Source organism: Chionomys nivalis, chromosome 7 (genome assembly GCF_950005125.1).
Source record: "Chionomys nivalis chromosome 7, mChiNiv1.1, whole genome shotgun sequence".
Lineage (NCBI taxonomy): Eukaryota > Metazoa > Chordata > Mammalia > Rodentia > Cricetidae > Chionomys > Chionomys nivalis.
Genome location: NC_080092.1, coordinates 50,810,266 through 50,837,049, shown reverse-complemented (window position 1 = coordinate 50,837,049; position 26,784 = coordinate 50,810,266). Strand labels below are relative to the sequence as shown.

Sequence of the window (26,784 nt, the reverse complement as noted above, 5' to 3'; positions counted from 1 at the left end):
CACGCTGCCTTATCTGCATAAGCTCCGCCCGAGGAAGGCTTCCGAACAATCAGTGTGCCTTGGTCAGAACGTCTTGTTTTAGGAACGTACTTCTCACTTTCTGTACTTGAAATATGTCAACATTCCTCCCGGTCAGTGGTGTGCATTCGAAAGGGTTCAAAAACCAGCGCACGCCTTTAATCCCAGCACTTGGGAGTCAGAGGCAGGTGAATCTCTGTGAGTTCGAGACCAGCCTGGTCTACAGAGCTAGTTCCAGGACAGGCTCCAAAGCCACAGAGAAACCCTGTCTTGAAAAACCAAAAAAAAAAAAAAAAAAAACAAAAAACCAAGGTTTGGAAACACTGATTATGACAACTAGAGGTGAGGCAGGATGCGTGTACTACACCTAGCAAGTGGTAGCAAAGGTTGCTGCTAAAATTCTAAAATGCAACGAAGAATTACCCAGCTGGTAAGATGTGAGCAGTAAAAGAATGGCGAAATCTGCTGGGAAAACCTCTTCATGGGTTTCGGGGATATGTGGCTACTCGAGGTCTCATCTTTGTGTGAGTCACACTGGGAGGGGCTACAGAAACTCGCAGGCAGCAGAGGGTGACAGAAAGTTTATTCTGTTTCTCGAGGAGTCAAGCAGGGGATAAAACTGTCAAGGACCCCTTCGGGCTTCACTCATGACTTGAAGACAGTGGGCAGTGGGCCTTCAGGTTGAAGCTTAGGGGGAGACAGGGAGGTGGAAGGGCTCACAGTGCCACAAGTCACAAGGGTCCAGACAGTCACAGGTTCTTCTGAGGGGTGAGGTAGATGTGTCAGCCAGCTCGGGCAGAGAAGAAGGGCAAAGATCGGACATAGGAGTCTAGCCGGGAGCGAAAGAGCTCACTTTGCACTGTCTGTCCCAACGGACACAGAGGATTCTTCACGACCAACTCCACGTACAGCTGTGGAGAGGAGGGTGTGTGAGCCAGATCTGGGATACGTCTCAATTTCAGTCTCAAACCTGGTATAACCGCAGGGATGTAAGAATACACGGGGGGGCGGGGGGAGGCTGGAGAGATGGCTGGGCAGTTAAGAAGGCACGCTGCTTTTGCAGAGGGTAGCCAGTGCCCAGCACTCATGGTGAGCGGCTCACAACTACCTGTAATCCAGCTCCAGAGAATCTATCACTCTCTTCCGCCCTCCACAAATACCTGAGCTCACACGCACACACCTCCTCTACACAATACATATAATGAAAATTAAAAATAAATCGTTAAGAGCACTCAACCTCTCCCTATCACTGTTAAAGGAGCTGAAGGTGATGAAGAAAACAGTTCAATAGGGATAGAACACAGAAGGGTTCGGACTCCTAGGACTCTGGGAGAAGGGTTCCCGGATGACACTGACCGCACTGTAGATGTGGTGCAGCACATCGCGGATAGGGCCCACGCCCAAGTCAGTGTTCATGACAACCTTGATTCCAGTGGGCGTCTCGTAGTAATGGAGTTTGTACCGGCTAGTTTGGAAAGACAGAAAGCCATCCTTCCTGCAGAAACAGGTATTGAAAACGGGAGTGGAATCGCTCCCAAAGAAATATTTGTGATCCCCTCAAGGTCAACTCCTTCCTATTCATTATAAACAGGTGGTTTGTAGCAGCCTCACTGAATAAAACACCTAACATCATCTCCATCATCCCTCGACTTAGTTGCTGCTGCCCCTACTCGCAGACGCTCCTGCCAGCTCCAGGACTCTAGTTCCAGATTCAGCCCCTCTCTCTCTCTCTCTCTCTCTCTCTCTCTCTCTCTCTCTCTCTCTCTCTCTCTCTCTCTCTCTCTCTCTCTCTCTCTCTCTCATATCCCCCCTCCCCGGGGCCACATGCCACTTCCATTTCAAAACAGTATCTCCCACTTCCAAGGCTAGTTAGCCCTCCCTTCAACACCCCCTCTAACAGGACCGTACATGTCTAGCGGGGACATCTTGCTGACAAACGAACGAATGGAGAAGAGCATCCCATACATCAGCTTGTACTCCTGGAGGAAGAGGGGGTAGAGTTAGAACTCGGCTATGGAAGGAGACAGGATGGGAGTGGGAAGGAACCTGGATTTGGAGAAAAGGGACTGGGATGGGATCATGTGCGTTTGTGGGTATGCCGGGACTGTCCGATCACCTCTTCCTTAGGGATCCCCGCTTGCTTCTTGCGGTGCCACTCGCTGTAGTGGAGACACACTCCATTCCGGTCAAATAGATACAGATTGTGGACAGTCATCTGCAAGATAAAGAGCCTCGCTCAATGGTATGCACCCGACTCTGCAGAAACGGGTCCTTCAGTTAGGTGGAACCCCACCTCCGGACTTACCGGAATTGCTGCGAGTGAGGGTGACAAGCTACTTCCGGTTTCCACAGCCCAGCTGGGTCGCAAGCCTCACCAGGCGAGCATTAACTCCGCCCCGATAGTCTTATCAGACTCCGCCTCTCTTTCGCAGCCAATCCCTGCCCACCGACGCCAAGCGCATGCGCGTCCAGGCCGCTGAAGCCCTGGGAGGTGTGGGGAAGCGTGGTCTCGCGGGCGGGTGATGTAACTCGTGGGAGGCGGGGTTGCAGGCGGTGGGCGGGAGGTTGCCAACGGTTTAGGGAGCCGAGTGTCGCGTTTGGAAGTGGGGCTGGTCTTTGGTTTTTCTCTGTCGAGGTTATGGGGTGGGGGACAGCTCTCTTTATCTTGGCAAACTAGAGGCCGACATTTTCAGAGCAGTCAGAACCGGGTGGTCGCGGTAGAGGATCCCATACGGGCCGTGCGGGTTGGGGGGCGGCGTGTTTTCTAGAACCTTTCATAGAGCTGTCTTAGGGTAGGCTAGGGAAGAATTCTTGCGGACCTCTGCTGTGGCTTTCTTTCCAGGCAGGGTTGCAGGGGAAATCCAAGGGAGTCGATTCTGGGTGGAACAGGTGAAGTAGGGGCGGGAGGGTGGTGTGGCAATGAAGTCTTGCTTCTTTCTGCACTAAAACCAGTTGAGGGACAGACATTGGCCCCGATTTGGTTTGGGGTCTGTGTTTGCACATTTTGAGTGTGAAAAAGAACTATCCAGTTAGCTGTTGCCGAAGCTGATCCGCCGCCTCCAGCACTCCGGTTAGGAAGGAACTTTAGCGGTGCCCTTGCCCAGCGGGTCTTCTGTCCACTACCTCGGAAGTCCTGTACGTCCGCTTTACGTGACTTCCAGAAGGGATGTCTTTGCCCTCTCCATGGCCTCTGGAGCCAGTGGACACTCCTCTAACCAGAAAGCCCTGATACCCTTATTTACTGCGGCTCCACCACGGGGTCTTGTTACAAATCTCCCTTCTCGGTGAACTTATTCACAAGTTCAGTCAGGAGTTCCCAGTTTACTGCTGTGTCCAGTTGTTTCTTCACTGCACATGGCTACAGCAGCTCACAGCCCCAGTTCACCTCTCCGGCCAGAGGACCTCCTGAGCGATTCATCAGAGCCTCCCGGGTTGAACCAGGTGTCCTCGGAGGTCACCTCCCAGCTCTATACTTCTTTGCATCTTAGCCGACAGGCGGAGGCGACAGCCCGAGCCCAGCTGTATTTAGCTTCTGCCTCCTCCCCTCCTAATGAGGGCATAGATGGCTTGGCTCAAGAACTGAGCCGCAGCTTGTCAGTTGGACTGGAGAACAACCTGAAGAAAAAGGTGAGAGAGGTATGTCTTGGAGATCCGGGTATTAGAGAGCATTAGCTCTGGTGTTTCAGGTTAAGCTTTGCTGTGGCTTGAATCTATTATTAGATGTAAATTATCTCCTAAGTACACAGGTTTTCTTGCTCTCATCTCCTAGAAGATGTGTTTGAGGGAATGGCGGGAAACAAGAGATTGAGAAATTGCCATGGTTTCTAGTGTTTTGTTTTTACGTGGTCAGACATCTGCACTGTAGAGTAGTTGGTGCCCTGGAAGTGGAGATTAGGTTTCTTGGACTCAAGTGAGAGCTGGGGCAATTTAAGGACAGCAGCAAAATATGTAAAGGTCCTCTCAGCTCAAACATTTCAGTGTGTGGCATACGAGTCAGTAGGGAAGCTGCGGCAGGCTTCGGTCAAGGCCTTTGCTCTACAGTTGACAGCAGTCCCCTCCAACTTTGTGTGCTGGCTCTCCTTTCCGGCTTCTGTAAACGTTTGGGTTTGGGGTTCAAGGTTAAGATCTTTTTTGTTATGTCTAACTGCTTTCCTCAATTTTCTAAGGCCTGGTTGGAAATTCTTCCCTGGGAGTGTGTAGACTATAGGCTACGCAGGTTAAATGTGATTCTGTGGACTTGGCTTTTTCTCCCCTAGGATGGGTCCAAGCATATCTTTGAGATGGAAAGTGTTCGGGGTCAGCTCCAGACTATGCTCCATACCTCACATGATACTGCCTATCGTAAGTCGGCCTCTGCCTTAGAATCCTGGAGGAAAACTGAGGTGTAGGGGCAGGAGACGGGCCTCTGAGGCAAGACTCAAGACAAGAGAAAGCATCCATTCTCTGGGAAGGGGTTTGGGGAGTGGAGGCCCACTTTTCTTAAAATGGCCTTTGTTCCTACTTGATCCTTACTTTGGGGTCTCTTGGGCTGCAAGCAGGGGATCCCCTCATTCCAGGAGCTGGCTCAGAGAGACGGGAAGAGGACTCCTTTGACAGTGACAGCACGGCTACCTTGCTCAAGTGAGTGCTCCTTGGAGGGTCCCTGGCCTTGGAGTTCGTGTGGCTCACTTGCTTTGTTCCACCCCCTCATTCCCTGTCACCGCTTACTCAGGGCGCCAGAAGCTCGCCCTGAGTTCTCATCTTTTTATGTGTATTCCTTCTGGAACCCGAGCAGTAGCTGTCTAGTACTTAGAGCTCTCTATCCTTAGCCCATCTTCCCCTTGAAGAATATTCTTGTTTCTGCTGTTATTAGCCCTCATTCTAGGAGCTGTGATACGGAGGAAGGAACATCAGGAGCCGATCACAGGCCTCTGTGCTGCTGATGGCTCTACTTAGCTTTAGCTTTATGTTTTTGGGCAAGTCCTGATATATGCAGAGGCAGGTGAATCTCTGTGAGTTCGAGACCAGCCTGGTCTACAAGAACTAGTTCCAGGACAGGCTCCAAAGCCACAGAGAAACTCTGTCTCGAAAAACAAAACAAAACAAAACAAAAAAAATACCACAGTAGGATCAGTGAGTCTCAAAGGTTTTCCCAGTTTTGACATTCTCTATCTGTTTTACTCAGCACCCGGCCTCTGCAAGACCTCTCTCCAGCCAGCTCAGCCCAGGCACTGGAAGAGCTGTTTCCCCGCTATACCAGCCTTCGACCAGGGCCCCCCACCAACCCCCCAGATTTTCAGGGACTGAGAGATGCGCTGGACTCAGAACTTACACGCCGCAAGGTGAGAAGCAAAGGCTTCCTTCTCTAGAAATTAGGAGCCTTGGGTGGAAAAGTGGGCATGAGGGTTTGTAAACCTGAAGGCTGGGTCTTCAGCAAGGCCCTCAGTGACTGTCCTGTGTAGTGTGTGCCACCTTCCCTATAGGGAATCATCAGATCCCTGACTCCCTCCATCAGCTTATCACTCATACACATCTTGTTGGTTCTTCCCTTTAAATCTGAGCTCTTCAAAGGTTAGTACTTGTCCTACTCAGCACTGGCTCTCTAAGACCTAGAATACGCCTAACACAGAGAGAAAGCCCCTGTTTGTTGAATAGTCAGGAACGTCATTGGCTTACACAGAGCCCTAGAGCTATGGGTGCTGTGGTGCTCTTCCCTCCATGGCTGTCGGCCTTCATGTCTGGGGGGACAGAGAGATGAACAGCAATGAAGAAAAGGCAGAATCACTGGTTGTCAGTTTTGGAACTCTCCCCATCATTTTAAATGCTGGGCTATGAATGAAAGGCTTTCTGCTTTGTGATCAGTGAGCTCCTTAGAGCAGGAGTAACGCCCCACACTTTACAGTGTAGGTTGCTGCTGCACCTCTGCCAAATGGTTTAAAGGAAATCCAGGAAAGGGAAGAGCGTGGAAGTTAACAACCATTTCCTGAGGTAGTAGAAGAAAGGGTTTGGAGGTCTTGGGTCTTAAGGTTCCTGCTCCAAAATTCCTGATTCTTTCTTTTCAGACAGTTCTGTTTTGGGGATCCAAGCTTCCTGCCTCTGGCCCATTGCTCCTTATAGATCTGAACTGTCTGGTGCTGTGTCAGAATAAGAATGAGCAGCATCCACAGATCTCATGTTTCTTTCCAGCATTGTGAGCGCCACATTCAGGGCCTGCAGTCTCGCGTGCTAGAGTTACAACAACAGCTAGCGGTGGCTGTGGCTGCTGACCGAAAGAAAGATATCATGATTGAACAACTAGATAAGGTGACAGGGTAGTGAGCATCGGTGGGTCTCCCCATGGAGGGCACTGTGGAGGTATAAATGGGGTGGTGGGATCTCGTTATATAGTCTTCCTTTGAGCTTTTAGCGGCCATCCCCGCTCAGCCTCCCAAGTACTGGGATTACAGGTATGAACTATCATACTCTGCTTAACCACTGAGTGTGCATGCTAACAGCAGGGAGAGATGGGCAGGTTTTCTGACTTGGGAGAAGGATGTGGCTAATGACTTATAGAAAAGAAGGCAAGAGACAATTCTGAAATTCCATTTTACTTGCCTTTCTTGAGACCCTGGCTCGAGTGGTCGAGGGCTGGAATCGGCATGAGGCTGAGCGGACAGAGGTGCTGCGGGGACTTCAGGAGGAGCGCCAGGTAGCAGAACTCACCAGAAGCAAGCAGCAGGAGGTGCGTGACTGGCCCATGTGGCATTAGAGCCTAGGTCTTGGATGTCTAGATGGGGAGAAATGGCTTTGGTATTAGGGTTCCCAAAAGTCTGGCCTCTGATTGTAGTTGCCGATCTTCCCCCCTTTCCTCTACTATTACTGCATCCACTGTCAGGTTTACGTTAGAGGTGGCTTCCCGGTTTCCCTTCCTCATACCATCTTCTCTTTGGTTAGTTAACACTGCGGCTTCAAGTTTACATTGCTTGTTATTTCTGAAGTAGAGGTATTTTCCTCATTTTCATTGTTCTGTTTTTCTCTCCTGAAAGACAGTAGCCCGGCTGGAACAAAGCCTGTCTGAGGCCATGGAAGCCCTGAATCGTGAGCAGGAGGGCACTAGACTGCAGCAGAGGGAAAGAGAGGCACTGGTGAGAAGGCAGCTGGCTGGGTGCGGTGGAGGAGGTGATCGTGTCTAGGGGCCTGTGGGTTGTCTGGGCGATCTAGAGGAATGTACAGTTGAGTGGCCCTGGGCAGTGCTGCTCAGGTGCATCCTCAGAACGCAGTTCTGCTGGCATCCACTAGATAGTCTACCGAGAGCAGCCCTGCCACCAGGCCAGTTGGAGAGACTGAAAATTATATCCTTACTAAAACAGTAAACCCATCTGAGGACCTGGGTGTGGTGTCTCAGGTCTTTAATCTTAGCACTCTGGAGGTAGAGAGAGGCAGATGGATCTCTATGAGTCTGAGGTCAGCCTGGTCTACATAGAGAATTCCAGGCCAGCCAGGACTATATAGTGAGACCCTATCTCCAAACACACACACACACACATACTCTCTCTCTCTCTCTCTCTCTCTCTCTCTCTCTCTCTCTCACACACACACACACACAAACACACACACACACACTTTTCCTAGAACACTTCCCCCACTTTTTAAAAATAATTTATTTTATGTGCATTGGTATGAATGAGTGTGTCAGAACCCCTGGAACTGGAGTTATAAACAGTTGTGAGCTGTCATGCTGGGAATTGAACCCCAGTCCTCTGGAAGATCAGCCAGTGTTCTTAACTGCTGAGCCATCTCTCCAGCCCCATCCCCCACTTTTAAAAGCTAGAGAACCCTGGAGTCTTAGAGCCTTACACATGGTGGACAAGAGTTCTGCTGCTGAGCTACACCCTCCGTTTATTACCCCTGAGACTCAACAGATACGTTGTGGGTTTCAGGAATTTTCTAGGTGATTTTGTTCAGTCAGGTATGGAACTCTGATCTAGGTTACATAGCCTAAAGCAGTGTAGGACGAGACTCATTCGGAACTCCTAGAGCTGGAGCGGTTACGTGAATACCTGTGTGAGTTAGTAGCCAGCCTTGGAACGTGTTGCTTTCACGACACATGCTTGCTACGTGCAGATGGGTACTTGTGTTCTTACCAACTACGTCTGACAGTGCAGGTAGTGGAGCCCCTCGGCCAGCTGCTGAGGAGGCTGGACTGTTGGTTTTTTTTGATAATGATAGTGATAGCTGTTCATTAAGTACTCGCTAGGTGCCAGACAGACACTGCTAAATGCTTTATATACACTTTTTTTTTTTTTTAAAGATTTATTTATTTATTATGTATACAACATTCTGCCTCGATGTATGCCCGCACGCCAGAAGAGGGCGCCAGATCTCATTACAGATGGTTGTGAGCCACCAAGTGGTTGCTGGGAATTGAACTCAGGACCTCTGGAAGAGCAGCCAGTGCTCTTAACCTCTGAGCCATCTCTCCAGCCCCTTTATATACACTTTTTACTCTAGTCCTCACAAGGCAATGTGCTTATCTTCCTTTTACAGATAATGGTGTGTATCTGAGGACAGTATACTGGGCATGGTGGGATACACCTGTAATCACAACAGCACATCTGGGAGGCTAAGGCAAGAGGGTCATGAGTTTAAACTCAGCCTGGCTACGTAGCCAAACTAACTCAAAAACTACATAGTAAACACACATGAAAAGTGGGATTCAGGCTGAGATTTGAACCCAGGTCTACCTAATATTATTTTTATCTAAAAAAATGTCAGCCAGGCACATACCTTTAATCCCAGCACTTGGGAGGGAGAGGCAGACAGATCTCTCTGTGGGTTTAAGACTAGCCTGGTCTACCTGCTTCCAACACATCTAGAGCTACATAATAAAATTCTGTCTGAAAAGAAAATTAAAATTGTATTGAAGATTTCATAAGAAGCAGGGTGTTTGTATCACACACTCACAGCCCACAATACGTTGTCTTCTCTTGGCCTTGTGTTCCCTTTACAAGCTGCATGAGGTCTTCCAGCTCCTTCCACACACACCTGCATTAGTATACTCAGTCTCTCGGGTGGAAAGCTGCTGACTGGGGCCTTATGTAAGTTTCTCTCAAGCTGTGAGGCTACACGCCAGGAGCAATGTGCTGGGCAGGCTGTTTCTGGCTGTGAGCAGGTAACTTCTAACAGCACCCTCACTTGGTAAAGGCAAGGTGTGTCTGCTTTTGAAGTAGAATATATTTTATTTATTCTTTACCAGTCTTGCACATATAAACAATGTCTTGATAAATGCACCTCAAATCCTCACACTCCCCCAGAGGGCCTTCAGTATGTCTCCTTCATGTTCTCCTTTTCTTTGGGGATAACCCACTTAGTCCAGTTGGCGCTACCTTTTCAGCTGTTGCCTGATCTCATAGATCTTCTGCAGGTAACCATAACTGCTTTGCTCATGAGTGCAATTGCCATTCCATGCATTCTTCCTGACGTTTCCTGAGCCTTGGGAGGGGGTTGATAAAGATAGAGATGCCTCCATTTAGGGCTGAGTCCTCAGTAGTCACTTGTTTGCAATAGTGTTGCCAGTTGAGTTTCTGAATTGAGTGCTTCCCATTGCAGAGTGAGTGAACCTTCTCTGACCAAGGTTGAGAGCTCCACAAATCTATGTGTTTGAACATGAATTTAAAATTTTTATTTTATGGCCGGGCATTGGTGGCGCACGCCTTTAATCCCAGCACTCGGGAGGCAGAGGCAGGCGGATCTCTGTGAGTTCGAGGCCAGCCTGGTCTACAAAGGGAGTTCCAGGACAGGCTCCAAAGCTACGGAGAAACCCTGTCTCGAAAAAACCAAGAAAAAAAAATTTATTTTATGTGTGTGGTTGTTTTGTCTGCATGTATGTCTGTGCACTGTGTGCATGCCTGGTATTCACAGAGGCCAGGAGAAGGCTTCAGTCCCCCTGGAATTGGAGTTACAGACAATTGTGAGCCACCTTGTGAATCCTGGTTAATTGAACCTGGATTCTCTGGAAGAGCAGCTGATGCTCTTAGCCACTAAGCTGTCTCTCCAACCCTTCAACATAAATATTTAGAGGACATTTTGACATCATGTTCATTTAACAAGACAGTAGTAGTAGCTACCCGCCCCCCCACCCCCATATTTGTCAAGCATTGGATTTCTGCTGGGTTTACAATATCAGGTGTGCACTCACTCCTGTGGAGCAGTGGCATGGATTTCTTACCCACTGTATTATATCCTGTGAACGAGTCAGCTGTTACGTTTTTAGTGACCATTATTCTTGACACTCACATTGTATGGGGATGGTTTGCCAGGTTGCTGATCTTTGAGGACATGCTAAAGAAATGGGCTTTCTCCTGGGGCCTTAGGAAGAAGAAAGGCAAGCCCTGACTCTGAGGTTGGAGGTGGAGCAGCAGCAGTGCCGGGCCCTCCAGGAGGAGCGGGATGAGGCTCGGGCTGGGCAGCTCAATGAGCGCTGCAAGCTGGAGGCCCTTCAAGTTGCTCTAGAAGAAGAAAGGCAGGCCTGGACCCAGCAGGAGCACAAGCTGAAGGAACACCTTCGGGCTCTGCAAGAGGAAGGCCAAACTCAGCTGGAAAGAGAGAAGGTAGAAGTGGCAATTGGAAGAGTAGGGAAGTAGAAGCATGGGTTGGGGAAAATTACTAACTAGGATGAGATGACAGAATATGGAGGTTAACAGGGAACAAGGACAGAGCTTCAAGAGTTTTGTGTAGAAGTTGAGGACCAGTGGGAAGGTCTGGGAGCAACAGGTACATGGCAGGCCAGAGAGTGACAATAAACAGGGATGGGGAACCAGGACAGATGGGAGGAGGGAGAGATGGAGTGTGACTTGGGATCCTGTAGCCCGGAATTAGGAGGTGAGGCATGCCCTGAGGCTGGATTTCCTTCTTAGGGGAACAGCCAGAGAGAGGCCCAGGCAGCTCGGGAGGCCCAGCAGCAGTTGGTCCAGCTGCAGTCTGAGGTGCGGCGGCTGGAAGGGGAGCTGGACACAGTCCGGAGAGAGAGAGACGCGCTGCAGCTGGAGATGAGCTTGGTCCAGGTGAGCAGCAGGTTCTTAGGGGGTTTCTGTAGTTGGAAAAGCAGGTCTGAGCACATACCGCGACTTCTGGGAATTGTGGAAGACTTGCCCATCCCAGGTATTTGGGACTTAGCATGGTTAGTTTGGTAATACTGTCTTAGACTCTACTGTTTCCTCACTGAAGGACCCGTTTCCCACAATGTGGGCTAGCTTACTGTTACTTTTAGACCACCCTGGTTTAAATCTGGGATACCTTATACTGTTGTCATATAGTCCACCCTGACCGCAGCCTTCCCTTACACTGCCCTTAAAGAGATGATAGGGATTCACCTGCTGTGTGCGCTGACTGAGCAGTTGGAAGCTTTTGTCAGACCTGACTCCAGTTGGTAATGGTCTGCTTTGTGTTTATCATTACTTTGTTTATCTTTTTAAAATATATAATTTGTTTTTATTTTTTGCTCATTAATATTTTACCTGCGTGTATGACTGTGTGAGGGTGTCAGAAGCCCTGGAACTGGAGTTACAGACAGGTGTGAGCTGCTCTGTGGGTGCTGGGAATTGAACCCGGTCCCCTGGAAAGCAACCAGTGCTCTCAACCTCTGAACCATCTCTCTAACCCATACTTTTTATCTTTTAAAATTGTTATTTATCATGATATATGTGGTGTGTGAGTTTTTGGGATTGAACCTAGGTTTTTAGGGTTATATGCTAAATATTTTTTCTCTACTAAGCCATCTAACCAGCCCAGCTTCTACCAACACCTCTGAGTTGGGAAATTCTGGTAATAACTCATAACATGGCACAATATAGTACCAAAAACTGTCAGGTACAACTAGATTGAAAACAGTTTTCAGTTATTCCAGCTAATTAGAAGGCTGAGACAGGAGGATCTCAAGGTCTAGCCCAGCCTGGGTTACAGTGTTAATGTGAATTCAAGGATGGCCTAGACTTATGAAATCCTGTCTCCAAAAGTAAAATGTCGGCTAGGACGTAGCTCAGTGGTAGAGCATATACTCAGCATGTATGAGGCCCTGGGTTCAACTCCACCCAGTTTCAGCACTCTCGTGACAGCTGACAGCTATCTGTAATTCCAGTTCTAAGGGATCCAACCCCTTTTGTGGTGTCTTTGTGGACCAGGCACCAGCACGGTACACAGACATATCTGCAGGCAAAACATTACACATTCAAAAAGACCCTTGTCTGACTAGCGCTGGAATCTAAGGTTCCCTTTAGTGAGACTCTGACAGTGGGGCATGGCTAGCCTTCTTCCAAGGACCAGGGAGTAGGTATTATGACTCTGTGGATAGTGTGATCTCAGTTGTAACTGCTCTACCACTATAACACAGTGTAGCGATAGATAGCACCTGAGTAGGTGGGTATGGCTATCTCCTGGTCAGACTTCATTACACTATAACACAGTGTAGCGATAGATAGCACCTGAGTAGGTGGGTATGGCTATCTCCTGGTCAGACTTCATTACAGGAAACACGTAGTGGGGACTAATGGAGTTCACTGATCCCCGGAATGGTGGAAATGCTTGGAGAGAAGTGTGTCTCCATCACAGGGAGACACGACATTGAAGGACTCTGGAGGACCACTGTGGGCCTCTGTATTAATGTGTAAAATGGTTGCCAAGGGGCAATGGTTGAGTTCTGAGAGCAAGTTAAAAAATAGAATTAATGACCAGTCAGAGGAAGCAAACAAGCAAGTATGGGCTTAGGTGTGTCATCAGGGAGAGGTGCCACCGAGGTGGGGAATCTAGTGTGTACACCTCTGTTGGGGTGAAGTTTTGGGGTACATGAGTTATTTTGTTTTTATTTTTTTTAGAAAGGGTCTTGCTATGTAGAGGTTGGCTGGCCTTATCCTATCCTTAGACTCCCAAGTGCTGGAATTGAGGCATGAGCCACATACCTGGCTTGGGTATATGGGTTTACAGCTTGGAAAGAAGATAAGATGAAAGATTTGGGCATTAAGAAATGTAGTAAATGCTGGGCATTGGTGGTAGCACACCTTTAATCCCAGCACTCTGGAGGCAGAGGCAGGTGGGTCTCTGTGAGTTCGAGGTCAGTGTGGTCTACAAAGTGAATTCTAGGACAGGCTCCAAAGCTACACAGAGAAACCCTGTCTCAAAAAGCAAACAAACAAATGAACAAACAAAAACACAATAACAAAAGTGGTAAAAACCATGCCTAGAAGCAAAAACTTACTATAAACACTTAGAATAATCTGTCTTGAATGTTAGCAGATAGAAGGGAGACAGAAGAGTCAGACCAAAGGGCAGTCGGAGGCAGAGCAGTCAGCCAAGACTCAGAATGGGAGCGAGAGTCCTGCAGAGGAAAACCGTCTAGCAGAGCTTTGGCCCAGGGGTCAGGAGTTGCAGTGACATCATAAAAGACACAGATGGTGAAATAGCCAGTGTGGGATCAGAACTGAGCTCTTTGCGAGGGAAGTAGCCGTCGGATGCCAGTAGCTGGAGGAGAGTGAGGGGAGGAAATGGAGCCAGCAGTTGTAGACTGAATGCCTCCGGGGTTCAGGTAGAGGTAATACACGTATTAGCACAGACACATAATGTGGATTGCCCTAACATTTCATTGTGTTAATATATCTATTTTTTCTGTCCAAAGCCATTTTCACTTTTGTGTGCATACTTGATGTGTCTCATGGCTCAATAAAGAAAGGGACGCAGGGCGGTGGTAGCACACCTTTAATCCCAGCACTTGGGAGGCAGAGGTAGGTGGATCTTTGTGAGTTCAAGGCCAACCTGGTCTACAAGAGCTAGTTCCAGGAGAGGTTCCAAAGCTACAGAGAAACCCTGCCTCGAAAAACCAAAAAGAAAAAAAGAGAAAGAAAGGGAACCTGTGTCGCTCTCTGAGGAAGATTTCCTGTTTTTCATCCTTATGATGGACGCAGGGTTGTTGGTGCTAGTATTGCTTAATTTTCCACCGCTTAGAGGAGTAAGCTCAAACAGAATTGAGCGGACAGTCCCCTCCTCTTTTACTCCCAGGCCCGGTATGAGAGCCAGCGGATCCAGATGGAGTCAGAGCTGGCTGTACAGCTGGAGCAGCGGGTGACCGAGCGCCTGGCAGAGGCTCACGAGAGCAGCCTGCGGCAGGCGGCCTCCCTAAGGGACCATCACAGGTACTTGGAACTTAGGAGAGAAGTGTTTCTCTGGCAGCAGCAAATGTTATTAGCTTCCTGCCCATGTGCTCAGAGCCTTTTACCCTCTTCCAGTGCGACTCCCAGCATACTTTGAGTCCCGCCTCTAAGATCTTAGTCCCTCTTGGGAGAGTTCCATGAAGTGCTTATGGAGAGGCTTACAGGATTTCTCCCATAAGGCATAGCCCTTAGCTGGCACTGGGGACAGGACAGTGCTGAAGTGTGTTGTCCAGAGCGGCATATGGTGAGCCTCCTTCCTATCCCAGCCTCCTCGCACCCCAGCCCTCATCCATGTGCTCTAGAAGAGCTTCTTTCTGTTTGTATTGTTTTTTTTTGTTTGTTTTTGACACAGGGCCTCACTATGTAGACCATACGGGCCATGAATTCACAGAAGTCTTCCTTCTCCTGAGTGCTGGAATTAGAGGCGTGTGACACAGCACTAGGTGGAAATGCTTTCTAGTGTGTCATTTTCAGTTAGGCATGGATTACAGTCCTGTGATCCCAGTTTGGGTGGCTGAGGCAGGAGGATTGCAAACTTGAGATGAGCCTCAGCTACATAGTGAGATTCTGTCTCAAACAAACCAAACCAAACTGATTAGCTGATCTATTGATTTTCCATAACTCCCTGCTGCAGCTTTGCTCCTGGGGAAGACATTCTGTTTGTTCTTTGTTCTTACTTGTCCTTTTCTGTGACTAGGCCAGTTGATTGCAGCTGTCTCCCTAACCTGAACCCACACGAATAAGGGTCCCTAAAGGTGCAGAGTTGAGTGGGAAGATGAGGGATGAAAATGAAAAAAGAAGCAGCAGCTGGAACCAGAACCAGCAGGTCTCGCTTAAGTTGATGACTTAGTCCAAGCAAGTTTATTAAGACGTACAGCATCTCTGGGTGGGGGTGGCACACGCCTTTAATCTCAGCACCCAGGAAGCAGAGGCAGGTGGATCTTTGAATTTGAAGCCAACCTGGTCTACAGAACAAGTTCCAGGACAGCTGGGGCTACACAAATAAACCCTGTCCACAAAAAAAAAAAAAAAAAAAAAAAAAAGAAACAACATCTTATATACTATTTGTGGGGGTGTGGCCAAGGTCAGCGGCGAGCTAAGTCAGACAATATTGGCAAAGAGAACATAGGATACCTCAGACATAGCTGATACCTGGGGACTGATAACCACAGCCAAGGGGGAAAAGTCAGATCCCCAGAACCTACAACCTTGACTCTTGACTGTCTGAGGAGACACTGACTCCAAACCTAGACTGGCCTCGCCAAGTCCACAAGGACAAGGACTAAAGCTCCCTTTGTCTTTTCATCGGGCCTCTGAGAGAGTCTTAGTTGGCCAGGCTCCCCACATTTCCCCTTACCTACACACATTTATCTTTATCTCATTGATCACATCTTTCTGTTTAACAATGGCTTTATTTCTAATTACGTAGATACACACGTGTGATGTGGGATTCCCCTCTGTATGCTGTGATTACCAATGGTTAATAAAGAAACTGGCTTATCCTGATAGGGTAGAACAGAGCTGGGGGCGGGGGGGAACTAAACTGAATGCTGGGAGAAAGGAGGTAGAGTCAGAGGGAAGCCATGGAGCTGCCACCTGAGACAGACATGCTGAAACTTTGCTGGTAGGTCACGACCTCGTGGTGATGCACAGATTAATGGAGATGGGTTAAATTAAGATATAAGAGTTAGCCAATAAGAAGCTAGAGCTAATGGGCCAAGCAGTGATTTAAATAATATAGTTTCTGTGTGATTATTTTGGGGCTGAGCAGCTGGGAACCAACAAGCGGCCTCCTTATACCACATGTGTCTGTGTTTAGGTGTGTGCGGGGGAGTACAGATGCCTGTGGAGTTACAGGGACCTGGAGTCACACGCCGTTGTTAGCGGCCCAGTGTGGGTGCTAGGAACCAGACTTAGGTCCTCTGCAAGAGCAGCACATGTCACACTCCTAAACCCTGAGCCCCATTTCCAGCCCCCTGGTGGCATCGCCCATCTGTCATCTTTTTCCCCCGGACCTTCCTAGGAAGCAGCTACAGGAACTCAGTGGACAGCACCAACAGGAACTGGCCACGCAGCTGGCTCAGTTCAAGGTAGAAATGGCAGAACGGGAGGAGCGGCAGCAGCAGGTGGCTCAGGACTATGAGCTCAGGTACTGGTCTTGGGTTCTTCTTGCAATGGGTAACGCCCAGATTGGGGATGACAAAGAATGGCCTCTCAGAAGATAGGGCCTCCCCTAATGTATAAATTCTTAATAACTTCAGAGGTCTGGTAGGGTGTCCTGGCTCGTGTCGTCTAAGCTCTGTTTCCTTAAAATCCCCAAGTCACCTCTTTAGTGTGTGTATGGGGAGTATGTATATGTTCCTTTGGGCCATGTGTAGGCCAGAAGTCAATGTCAGATCAGATGTCTCCTTCACCTTATTTTTTGAGACACTGAACTTGGAACTCACCAGTTTGGCTAGACTGTCTAGCTGTTAGGCTCTTGGGATCCCTACGCTCACCCAGCACTGGGGTTCCCTATGTGTGCTGCCACACCCTGCCCTTACTGGGGATCCTAACTCTGGTCCTCGGACTTCTGCACAGACAGGCTATGAACTGAGCCATCTCCCCAGCTGTTCTCTTTTCTTCAGACTGGCAAGGGAGCAAGCTCGAGTGCGTGACCTGAAGAGTGGCAACCAGCAACTGGAAGAACAGCGGGTGGAGCTGGTAGAAAGGATTCAAGCCCTGCTGCAGGCCCACTGGGACGAGGCCAACCAGCTGCTCAGTGCCACGCTCCTGCCTCCCAACCCTCAGGTAGGCCTTGCCCGAGAGAACATCTGTTCTGCCCAAGTAAACTGTTTTCCCATGACTGTAGCTCACCATACTAGCCCCAGTCCATTGGACATAGTTCTGTGATTCCAGTGCTAAGACATGAATGATGAATGAATGAATATGTGATACTAGTTTGGTGTAATAATGGCTGAATTAATTATGGCAGTAAGTTCTTGCTAAGGCTAGGGAGAGAACTTGCTTTGCAAGCATGAGGACCTGACTAAACTTCACTAAAACCAATGTTAAAAAACATAGCTGGGCATAATTGCTTGTGGGGAGGTGGAGGCAGAAGGTCTGAAGCTCCAAGTTATCTCCAGCTTTACAGTAAACTCAAGATAAGCCTAGGCTGCATGAGGGCCTGTCTCAAAGGAAGAGCAAACACAGCAAATATACAAACAACCCAACAAACAAAACCAAAACCAAAGTGACTGAGAACTATACTCAAGGTTGACATCTGGCCTTCACACACACACAGACACACAGACACACACACACACTATTGCTAAGTCCTGCCCTAGGCTAAAGTAGGGGCCCTCACTCCTAGTCTTTCTTATGTTGGCATCTCTTACTTTTTTTTTTTATTTGTGATGTGATTATTGGCTAGAATGTTTTAGACTTAGTAACATGTATGTGGTAAAAAAACAAACAAAAAAGTCTAAACAATAAAAAAAGTGCAGAGTAAAAAGTGACCTCCATCCTACCCCAGGACCCAGCCTTTGTGTCCAGGTCCCTTCCCCAGAGGCAGCATGAGCTGGTCTTGAGCGTCTCCCCTGCTCTCTCAACTATGTCACCAGCTGCACCCTCTGCCTGTGGCTGTATAACTTTGTATGTGCCTAAGCACATATTCCTGGATACCGAAGTAGTTTTCTGTATTTTATATTTATAGTGTTACAATAAATATTAAAATGCATATAATTATATAATTTGACTATAAAATTTCTGGAGATAGAATTGTAATATGAAAAACAATCAGTTTAAAATTTGATGGAAATTCAGTGCTACCCAGTCTCCTTGAAAGAAGCTGGAGTACCTTGTGATCATATTCAGATGTCTGTAGTAAGACTTTGAGCCCACCGGGTTGTGATCTTGCTTTCTTTCTCTCTCCTGGCCAGGCTCCTCCTGCTGAGCCCTCTAGCCCTGGGCCTCTGGAGCCAGAGAAGGGGGAGAAGAGGACCTGGGCCATGCCTCCAATGGCTGTGGCCCTGAAACCTGTGTTGCAGCAAAGCCGAGAAGTTAGGGATGATCTGCCTGGAGTACCTTCTGTTCTCTGTAACACTTCCCCAGATCTTAGTCTCCTGCTGGGACCCCCTTTCCAGAACCAGAACTCCTTCCAGCCCCTGGAGCCCAAACCTGACATGGCTCCACCCACAGGTAACCGAGGGCAGAAGCCACTGGTGTTCTTCCATGCATGAATGGCTTCTTTGTCTAGCTTCCTTCTGATGTCTTAGCAGAAGCTCCTTCTGTAAAGGGAAAAGGATATCATAGGAGTACATGGACTTCTGAGGACTGGAGTCAGAAGCGGGTGACGGCAGGAGTAGTGGCTGTGTTACCTCTCTGGGAATATATTTCTCCTGCCTGCCTCGTTCTACACCCTTGCTTCTTTCTGTAAAAGGCTACCATTCCCTCTGATCTCTCACACTAGTGGCTCTCTTTCCTTATAACCTTGGTTTATGTATGGACTTGACCAGTCCTGGCACTCACTCTAACCTAGGCTCTTGACACTTAATAGTTTCTTAGGTCCAGTTTAAAGAATCCAGGTGATAGATGATACTTACCTATTGATGGACTGTTCTGAAGGGTGGTCATCCCTGGTGTCGTGAGCTGTGACTTGATGAATAGGGTTTCTTTGTGGTTCAAACATGTTGATCAATTGTGACTTTAGAATGAAGAGTGCTGAGGTTGGCAGCTTAGCTGTCAGTAGAGTGCTTGCGTAGCACGTGTGATGTCCTGGGTTCAACCCTCAGCATCACAGAAACCACCTGCTGGGTCGTTTTCTGTCACCAGCACTCAATGGGTGGAGACAAAAAGATCAGAAGTTCAAGGTCATCCTTAGCTGTGTAGTAAGGTGGTTTTAAAGTTGTTTTTATTATTTTATTTTATGTGTATGAGTGTTTTGTCTACATGTATATATGTGCTCCACATGCATGCCTAGTGCCAGTGGAGACCAGAAGAGGGCATTGAATCCCCTGAACCTGGAGTTACAGATGGTTGTAAGTTATCATGCTAGTACTGGGAACTGAACCCATGTTCTATTTAAGAGCAACAAGTGCTCTTAACCACTCTTTAACATCTCTCTAGCCCTACGTAGTGAATTTGAAGCCAGTCTGGGATACATGAAACCCTATCAGAAAAGGAAAAAAATAGTAGATCCAGGAATAGTGGCGCATTCCTGTGATCCCAGCACTTTGGAGGTAGAGGCAGGAGGATAAAAGAGTCCCAGGCCTTGGCTGAGGCTGTAACTCCGTGGCAGAATGTTTGCCTCTCATATGAGGCTCTAGGATCAGTCCCTAGTGCAGCAGAAGAGGGAAGTGTGGGCTTGGCTGGAGTAAGAGCCCTCGCTCTATATGCACTAGGGTCTGAGTTCAGACCTTAGCACCCGTGTGAAAGTCAGTGTGTAATCATCACTGATAACCTCAGCCTTTGGGGGGGAGCGTGGTCTGTGATGGCTACTCTTGGTTGCCAACTTGACTCTACCCAGAATGAACTAAAATCCAGGAATGGCGGGCACACCTGTGAGAGATTTTCTACTTGGTTTGAAGTGGGTGAATCCACTTGTAGTCCAGACCTTTGAACTAGGAAGAGAGAGAGAGACACTGGGCTGGGCTTGAGCATCTGAGACTCAAAGCCCACCACCAGTGACGCACTTCCTCTAATAAAGCCACACTTCCTATGGGTCTGTGGGTGCCATCTTCATTTAAACCACTACAGGGTTGGGGACGACTGGGGCTTACAGTTCCAGGTTGGTTCAGTAAAGGGGACCCATGTCCTCTGGCCTCTGTACACTGCACACATAAACTGTAGGGTTTTTTTTTTGTTTTTTTTTTACATTATTTACTTGTCTGTGTGTTACAGGCACATCCATGCCATGGTATTAATGTGGAACTATAGGAGTTGGTTTGTTCTTTATGTCATGTGGGGTCCAGGAATCAAACTCAGGGCATCAGGTTTGGCAGCAAGTCCCTTTATTGGCTGAGCCGTCTTGCAAGCTCACCAAAAAAAGAAGGTGGGGATTGCCTTGGATTCACTATCATATCCAAGTGTGTGACCTTGAACTCTGATTCTCAAATGCTGGGATTACAGGGGTGTACTGCCACATCCAGTCTGTGGAGCTGGGATCAAACCCAGTGCTTCGTGTTTGCTAGGTGAGCACTCTGTTAGCCACTTCCCAGTCCTCAGAGCGTGTCTTTTGTTGTGTCCTTTAAGGAGTTTATGGTAAACTTGTGTAGAGTTTAAGTGCTACAACTTACATTTATTAATTTGTTTAAAAGATTTTTTTTTTTTTTTTTTTTTTTTTTTGGTTTTTCGAGACAGGGTTTCTCTGTGGTTTTGGAGCCTGTCCTGGAACTAGCTCTTGTAGACCAGACTGGTCTCGAACTCACAGAGATCCGCCTGCCTCTGCCTCCCAAGTGCTGGGATTAAAGGCGTGCGCCACCACCGCCCGGCTAAAAGATTTTTTAAATGTGGATCTTTTCCCTGCCTTTATGTCTGTGGACTACATGTATGCAGTGTCTGTGAAGCCCAGAAGAGGGCTCTGGATCCCCGTAACTGGACTTAAGATGTTTGAGAGCATGTGGGTGCTAGGAATTAAACTCAGGTCCTCTGGAAGAACTTTTAGCCACTGAGCTAACTTCCAGCCCCCGCCCTTCTATGGCCTTTTCTTTGGGAGCATTTGGCAGGTTCACGTCTGGAGAGACTTCTCCCATGTACAGCACACGTGTATGCCAAGGCACCTGTCTCATTTTACAGCTGGGTCCTTCTCTGCATTGGAGGCCTTCACTGCGGACCACAGGGCAGAGCGACCATTTCTGGAGGAAGACCCTGGATCTGACGGTGATGGCTCTCTAAAACCAGGGTTGCCTCCTGCTTCTCAGCTTGAAGGCCTTAAGAATTTTTTGCAGCAGGTAAGAACGATTCTACCTAGAACTCCATTTTTCTTACCTACTGACTCATTTGTTCTGGATTAGCATCCAGTCCAGATCTGTGTCCCTCCTGCCTCAGCCTCCCAAGAACAGGAATCACAGGGTTGTCACTGTGCCTGACGGAGTCCTTGCCTTTGTCTGTATGTGTGTGCCTGTGTGTGGTGTATGCCTGTGCTTGTGTGTGTGCACGCAATGCATGCTTGTGAAGTGTGTGTGCCTGTGTGTGATATATGCCTGTGCTTGTGTGTGTGTGTGCACACAATGCATGCTTGTGAAGTGTGTGTGCCTGTGTGTGATGTATGCCTGTGCTTGTGTGTGTGTGTGCACGCAATGCATGCTTGTGAAGTGTGTGTGCCTGTGTGTGATATATGCCTGTGCTTGTGTGTGTGTGTGCACGCAATGCATGCTTGTGAAGTGTGTGTGCCTGTGTGTGATATATGCCTGTGCTTGTGTGTGTGTGTGCACGCAATGCATGCTTGTGAAGTGTGTGTGCCTGTGTGTGATATATGCCTGTGCTTGTGTGTGTGTGTGCACGCAATGCATGCTTGTGAAGTGTGTGACCCAGCAGTCAGTGTCAGCTGTTTTATCCTATAGGTCCCACCCCCACACACACTTTTTGAGACAGTGTTTCTGACTGGACCCTGAGTTGACTGCTTGGCTGGAGTGACCGACCACAAGCCCTCAGGACTAGCCTGGCTCCCTCTTCCCTCCCTCCTAAGTGCTGAGGCTGCAAAATGATTCCATCCTTCACCACACCTGGCCTTTTTTTTTTTTTTTTTAAAAGACAGGGCCTCAGCCTGGCAGTGGTGGCGCACACCTTTAATCCCAGCACTTGGGAGGCTGAAGTAGGTTGATCTCTGTGAATTCAAGGTCAATCTGGTTTACAAAGTGAGTTCCAGGACAGACAAGGCTACACAGAGAGACCCTGTCTCAGAAAAAGAACAAAAACCAGGGCGTTACTATATAACCCCGGCTGACCTGTGACTCACTATGTAGACCAGGCTGGCCTCAAACTCACAGAGATCCTCCTGGCTCCAGTACTGGGACTGAAGACATGTGCCACCATTGTTAGTTGTGCCTGGCTTTTATGTGGGTGTTGGGAATTGAACTCAGGTCCCCATGCTTGTTCAATATGAATTTTAATCACTGAGCCATTTCCCCAGCCCTTTCTTTGCCTTTTTATTTTTAGGACCAGTTATTTATCTCAACTGTTAGTTTAATCTCATTCTTAGCCCATGGTTCTCCTCTGGAATTTAGGCCCCAACCCTAGACTCCCTGTTCCCTTGGACCCTAGGTTTCTTTCTACCAGTTTTCTAGGGGAACATCCTGTCTTATTTCCTCAGCTGCTGGAGACAGCACCTCAGAGCAATGAAAACTCCTCTGTTGACCTGTTGCCCCCTAAGTCTGGTGAGTCCCAACTGTGAAGAAGGTCGGGGCTGGGAATTGACAATCTAGGATGAAGTAGGAGGTAGGACTTGACTCTGCTTTACCTGTCTTAGGATAGAAAACAAATCTGAATTAGACACAAGGTCACAGTCGTTTTCTGTAGAGAGATTTTATATACATTTATTTGAATTTGGATTCCATTTCTTCTGTTGTTCTGTTTTTGGGACAGGATCCATTCTGTAGTCCAGGCCGGCCTCAGACTTGCTGTTACTCAGATTGAACTCACAGCAGTAGCCTTCTCTGGTCCCCAGACACTGGGTTTACATGACTGAGTCACAGTGCCCGGCTTGAATTTGGGTTCCATTTCTAAATGAATTTATATTTTACCTGGTATTTTTAGAAACAGTAACTTCTGATACTTTGCAATATATTAATAACCACTAAACTAATATAGCTAAATTTAAAAGGACTCACTTAAATGTCCAGACACCTATGCTATAATACATGGTGATCACTGGATGTCATACTTACTATTCTTTTATTACATAAAACCCAGGACATAGAAAAATGTGATTGGAAGAAAGGATTGCATTTTCTTTCTGAGCAGGGTCTCACACAGTCCCAGGTGACCGTGGACCCTGATCACCTTGCCTTTACTTCCCAGGCACCAAGAGTGTGGATGTGGGCCTCCATGCCGTTCGCTGTTTGTGCTGGGGACTGAACCCAGGCCTCTGAGCTGTTTTCTGTGAGCTGTGCCCACGTTCACTCGTACATCTTTCCTTGCTAGGCTCTCGGACCGTCTCGCCTTGGGAGGAAGCCCCTCGAGCGCCACGCCTTCCACCTCCTGTCCAGAAGACCAAAGTTCCCATAGCCATGGCGTCTAGTCTTTTCAGGGCCCACGCGCTTCCCTCGTCCCATTTACAAGGCAGTGGTCTCAGCACTGGCTCTCCAGAAAGAGGTAAGCAGGCCAGGGTTTGCCAGGAAAAGAAAAGGAAATGCTCGAGACCGTTTCCTTCAGATCATTCCTAGGGAAATGGAATGAAGGCTGGGAGAGGAGCCCTCTGGTAATGGTGTCCACTCGCCTCTCAGGTACAGAGGACCTCAACTCCCCGAGGCAGCAGATGGAAGTGTCCGAGTTGTTACGACTGTACCAGGCTCGGGGTTGGGGTGCTCTGCCTGCCGAGGACCTGCTGCTGTACCTGAAGAGGCTGGAGCATGGCAGGTATGAGCCTGGGATGGGAGGAATTTAGGTTGGGAAGTGATCAGGCCCAGTGTATCCGCTGAGTGCAGGCTTTTGTCCTTGTGGGGGTGGGGACACGGAGGGATGAGGAATGAAATGTAGACTCACAATTTCCCCATCTCTTTGCTTCCATTCCTACTGATTTTTCTTCTTAAACTCCCACCCACGTATCTGTACCCAGATAAAAAAGAAAGAGTTTTCTTTCCTCTCTACCCAGAAGCTCAAAACTCAGAATCCTAGGAGTTTTTTTTTTATTGAAGATCTTCTAAACTTTTTCCACGTGGTCCTTTCTACCTGAGAAAATCTTTTTTAAAACAAATCAAACATTAATTCATAATAAATCATAAGGAAATTTGCTTGTTTATTTATTGTATATTTTTGAGACAAGGTCTCACTGTGCCACCTTGGCTAGCCTGGAACTCACTGTATAGGTAAGACTGGCATCAGACTCAGAGAGCTGCCTGCCTGTGCCTTCCAAGTGCTGGGACTAAAGGGACATGTGTGAACATGCCTACCTTGATTTTTTTTTTAAATGAAACTTGAAGTTAGCAACTCAGACAACAGTTTTTCAAATCAGACGTGTGAATGCAACCCAAAGATCTGCTAATCTGGTAGATGATGGGGAATGGCAGTGTTGGGGAGAAAGCTCCTGTGAAGTGCTGGCAACACAAGAGCTGCATGTGACCCCAGAACGCACAGAAAAGACCGTGGGGCTCACTGACCTGCAGCCAGCTTAGCCAAATCACTGAGCCCCAGGCCAATAAAAGACCCTGACTCAAAAACTAAGGTAGCCAAGCAGTGGTGGTGCACACACCTTTAATCCTTGGGTGGCTGAGGCAGGTGGATCTCTGTGAGTTTGAAGCCAACCACATGGGGAGACTGTTTCAAGAAGAATTAAGATGGAGCAACATGAGGAGGCTGTCTGTCCTCTAGCCTCCACATGCATGCGCACATATATGTGTACACCTGGTGCACATGTACAGAAACACAGTCCTTGTTTTCTGTAATTAAACCGTTGTGCCCATGAGAGCAGAACACTCCTCTGTACAGTAAGAACACTGTGATTACAATGTGCAGTAGGACCGAGTTAGAGCCAGCTGTTCCAGGCAATGCGCGGTGTAAAGCATGTGTGCTGTGTGCTTAGCACCAGGGTGCAGTGAAGTCTCACAACACAGCTGCATCCAGAAGCACCTTGTCCTCATTTGGGGCTTGATTTTGAATTAAAGTTTTATTGTGCTTTGTTCAGAAACCTTTTCGTTTTCCAGTTCTTCACCTTCATATCTAGTTGTACCTCAGTTTAAGTAACTTGGGCCCAGCCAAGCAGTGGTGGCGCATGCCTTTATTCTAGCACTCGGGAGGCAGAGTTCAAGGCCAGTCTGGTCTACAAAAGCTATTCCAGAGAAATCCTATCTCGGAAAACAAAGAGAGAGAGAGAGAGAGAGAGAGAGAGAGAGAGAGAGACAGAGACAGAGACAGAGACAGAGACAGAGACAGAGAGAGAGAGAGAGAGAAGCTTGGATCCAGAGTAACTCATTGGTCCTACCAAGTCTCCTCCCGCAGTGTCCAGTTCCATTCTCAGCTCTCTTTTTGTGACTGATGATTGGGCCTTAGGCCTCATGTTGGCAGGTTGAACACTCTTCCATCTGAGACTCACACTCTTAAGAGACCATACAGAGCTATGCTATGGTCCTCACTCGCACCCTTGATCTGTTCTGTATGGCAGGACCGATGGCCAAGGGGAGCTTGTCTCCAGAAGAAATACAGACTCCCGCTTGGGTGAGATCCCCAGGAAAGAGGTGAGGGAAAGTCAGCAGGGACCAGGGGAGAGCAAGGCTCTTGTCTGACTGGTCCTCAGCGCTCCGCTCCACACTCCCTGGCTGGCCTGCCACCCCACCTAGCTCCTCCACTCACACCCCCCACTGGCTAGCACATGCATCTCCTTCCCTGGGCTCACTGGCTGGGGCCCTTCTGTGGGGGAAGTGAGGGTATATAACGATGACTTTTCTTCTTTCCCTCGATTCTCAGATCCCCTCCCAGGCTGTCCCTCGACGCCTGGCTTCAGCCCCTAAGTCTGAAAAGCCTGCACGGAAGAAAAGTGGGCACCCTGCCCCTAGCAGCATGAGGAGTAGGGGAGGCATCTGGAGATGAGCCTGCCTTTCTCCCCGCTTTGTTCTCCCTCTTTCACGTTCATGTCCATAAATGCCCCATAGTCTCTGTCTGTATCAGAGGAACTGGGAAAATGGAGAATTTGTAGGAAGCTACTTTGTAAAGAAACCTTTAAAAATACTGTTTGAGTATTTTTTAAAAGTATCTTTGTTATTTCCTATGAGAAAATGTATGGAATCTTTGATGTGTGACCAGAAGGATGAGTGGGCCGGGCTCAGTGCCTGCTTGCAGTAGTTAACTGATAGTAGCAAGTTATGAGTGGCTCTTTTTTATATATATTCATTTTGTATTCTAAAATAAGTATGTATTACTTGGGTAATCAAAAACTTATAAACTTAATAAAAGTAAATTATTGTATAAAATTTTGAGAAAACCTTTTTATGCTGGGGAGAAAGTTTTGTCTTTTTAAACGTCTTAGATTGTTTTTATGTGAAATTTAATTGTTTTCTGTTTTCGAGACTAAGTTTTTCTCTGTGTAGCTCAGGCTACCTGCAAATTTATACCTCCCCCCCCCCCCGCTGCATACTTGTTGGGTTACAAGCATATGCCAGTGTGCATGGCATTTCTGCTTTCTAAGATCATATGATTCTTTTGGGTGGCACTGGGGATTCAGATTCACAGGCCCTGTCCAGCCAATAGACTTGTTTGGACAGTAAACTCAACAGCTCTAAAACACAGAAATAAGCCAGGTAGTGGTGGCACACACCTTTAATCCCAGCACTGAGGAGGCAGAGGCCAAGAGGATCTCTTGAGTTTGAGGTCAACCTGGTCTACATAGCAAGTTCCAAGACAGCCAGGGCTACACAAAGAAACCCTGTCTTTAAAAAATCTAAATAAATAAAACATTTAAATAAATTCTGACAAGAAAGTG

At 48.0% G+C, this 26,784-nt stretch overlaps 2 protein-coding genes across 8 annotated transcripts; one reads left to right on the top strand and one right to left on the bottom strand.

Moving 5' to 3' along the window:
- Positions 1-587: 587 nt before the first annotated feature.
- Positions 588-2,424, bottom strand: Trappc1 (trafficking protein particle complex subunit 1). The gene is made up of 5 exons (XM_057775997.1): positions 2,324-2,424; positions 2,135-2,233; positions 1,927-1,997; positions 1,375-1,513; positions 588-929 (listed from the first exon to the last, which is right to left on the bottom strand). The coding sequence occupies exons 2-5, from the start codon at positions 2,231-2,233 to the stop codon at positions 801-803; spliced, it is 438 nt and encodes a 145-aa protein (XP_057631980.1). The 5' UTR covers positions 2,324-2,424; the 3' UTR covers positions 588-800.
- Positions 2,425-2,602: 178 nt separating this feature from the next.
- Positions 2,603-26,448, top strand: Cntrob (centrobin, centriole duplication and spindle assembly protein). Of its 7 annotated transcripts, none has more exons than XM_057775923.1 (19): positions 2,603-3,645; positions 4,275-4,359; positions 4,575-4,638; positions 5,183-5,339; positions 6,184-6,300; positions 6,602-6,718; positions 7,023-7,121; positions 10,350-10,586; positions 10,893-11,039; positions 14,023-14,156; positions 16,198-16,323; positions 16,802-16,964; positions 18,095-18,353; positions 20,949-21,103; positions 22,465-22,528; positions 23,295-23,465; positions 23,597-23,729; positions 25,471-25,543; positions 25,773-26,448. In XM_057775923.1, exons 1-19 carry the CDS (start codon positions 3,373-3,375, stop codon positions 25,893-25,895), a joined length of 2,697 nt encoding a protein of 898 aa, XP_057631906.1. In that variant the 5' UTR covers positions 2,603-3,372; the 3' UTR covers positions 25,896-26,448. The 7 variants fall into 7 exon arrangements, with proteins under 7 accessions (XP_057631906.1, XP_057631904.1, XP_057631903.1 ...); XM_057775921.1 differs by having other exon boundaries at positions 4,557-4,638; XM_057775920.1 differs by having other exon boundaries at positions 4,554-4,638.
- Positions 26,449-26,784: the final 336 nt, after the last annotated feature.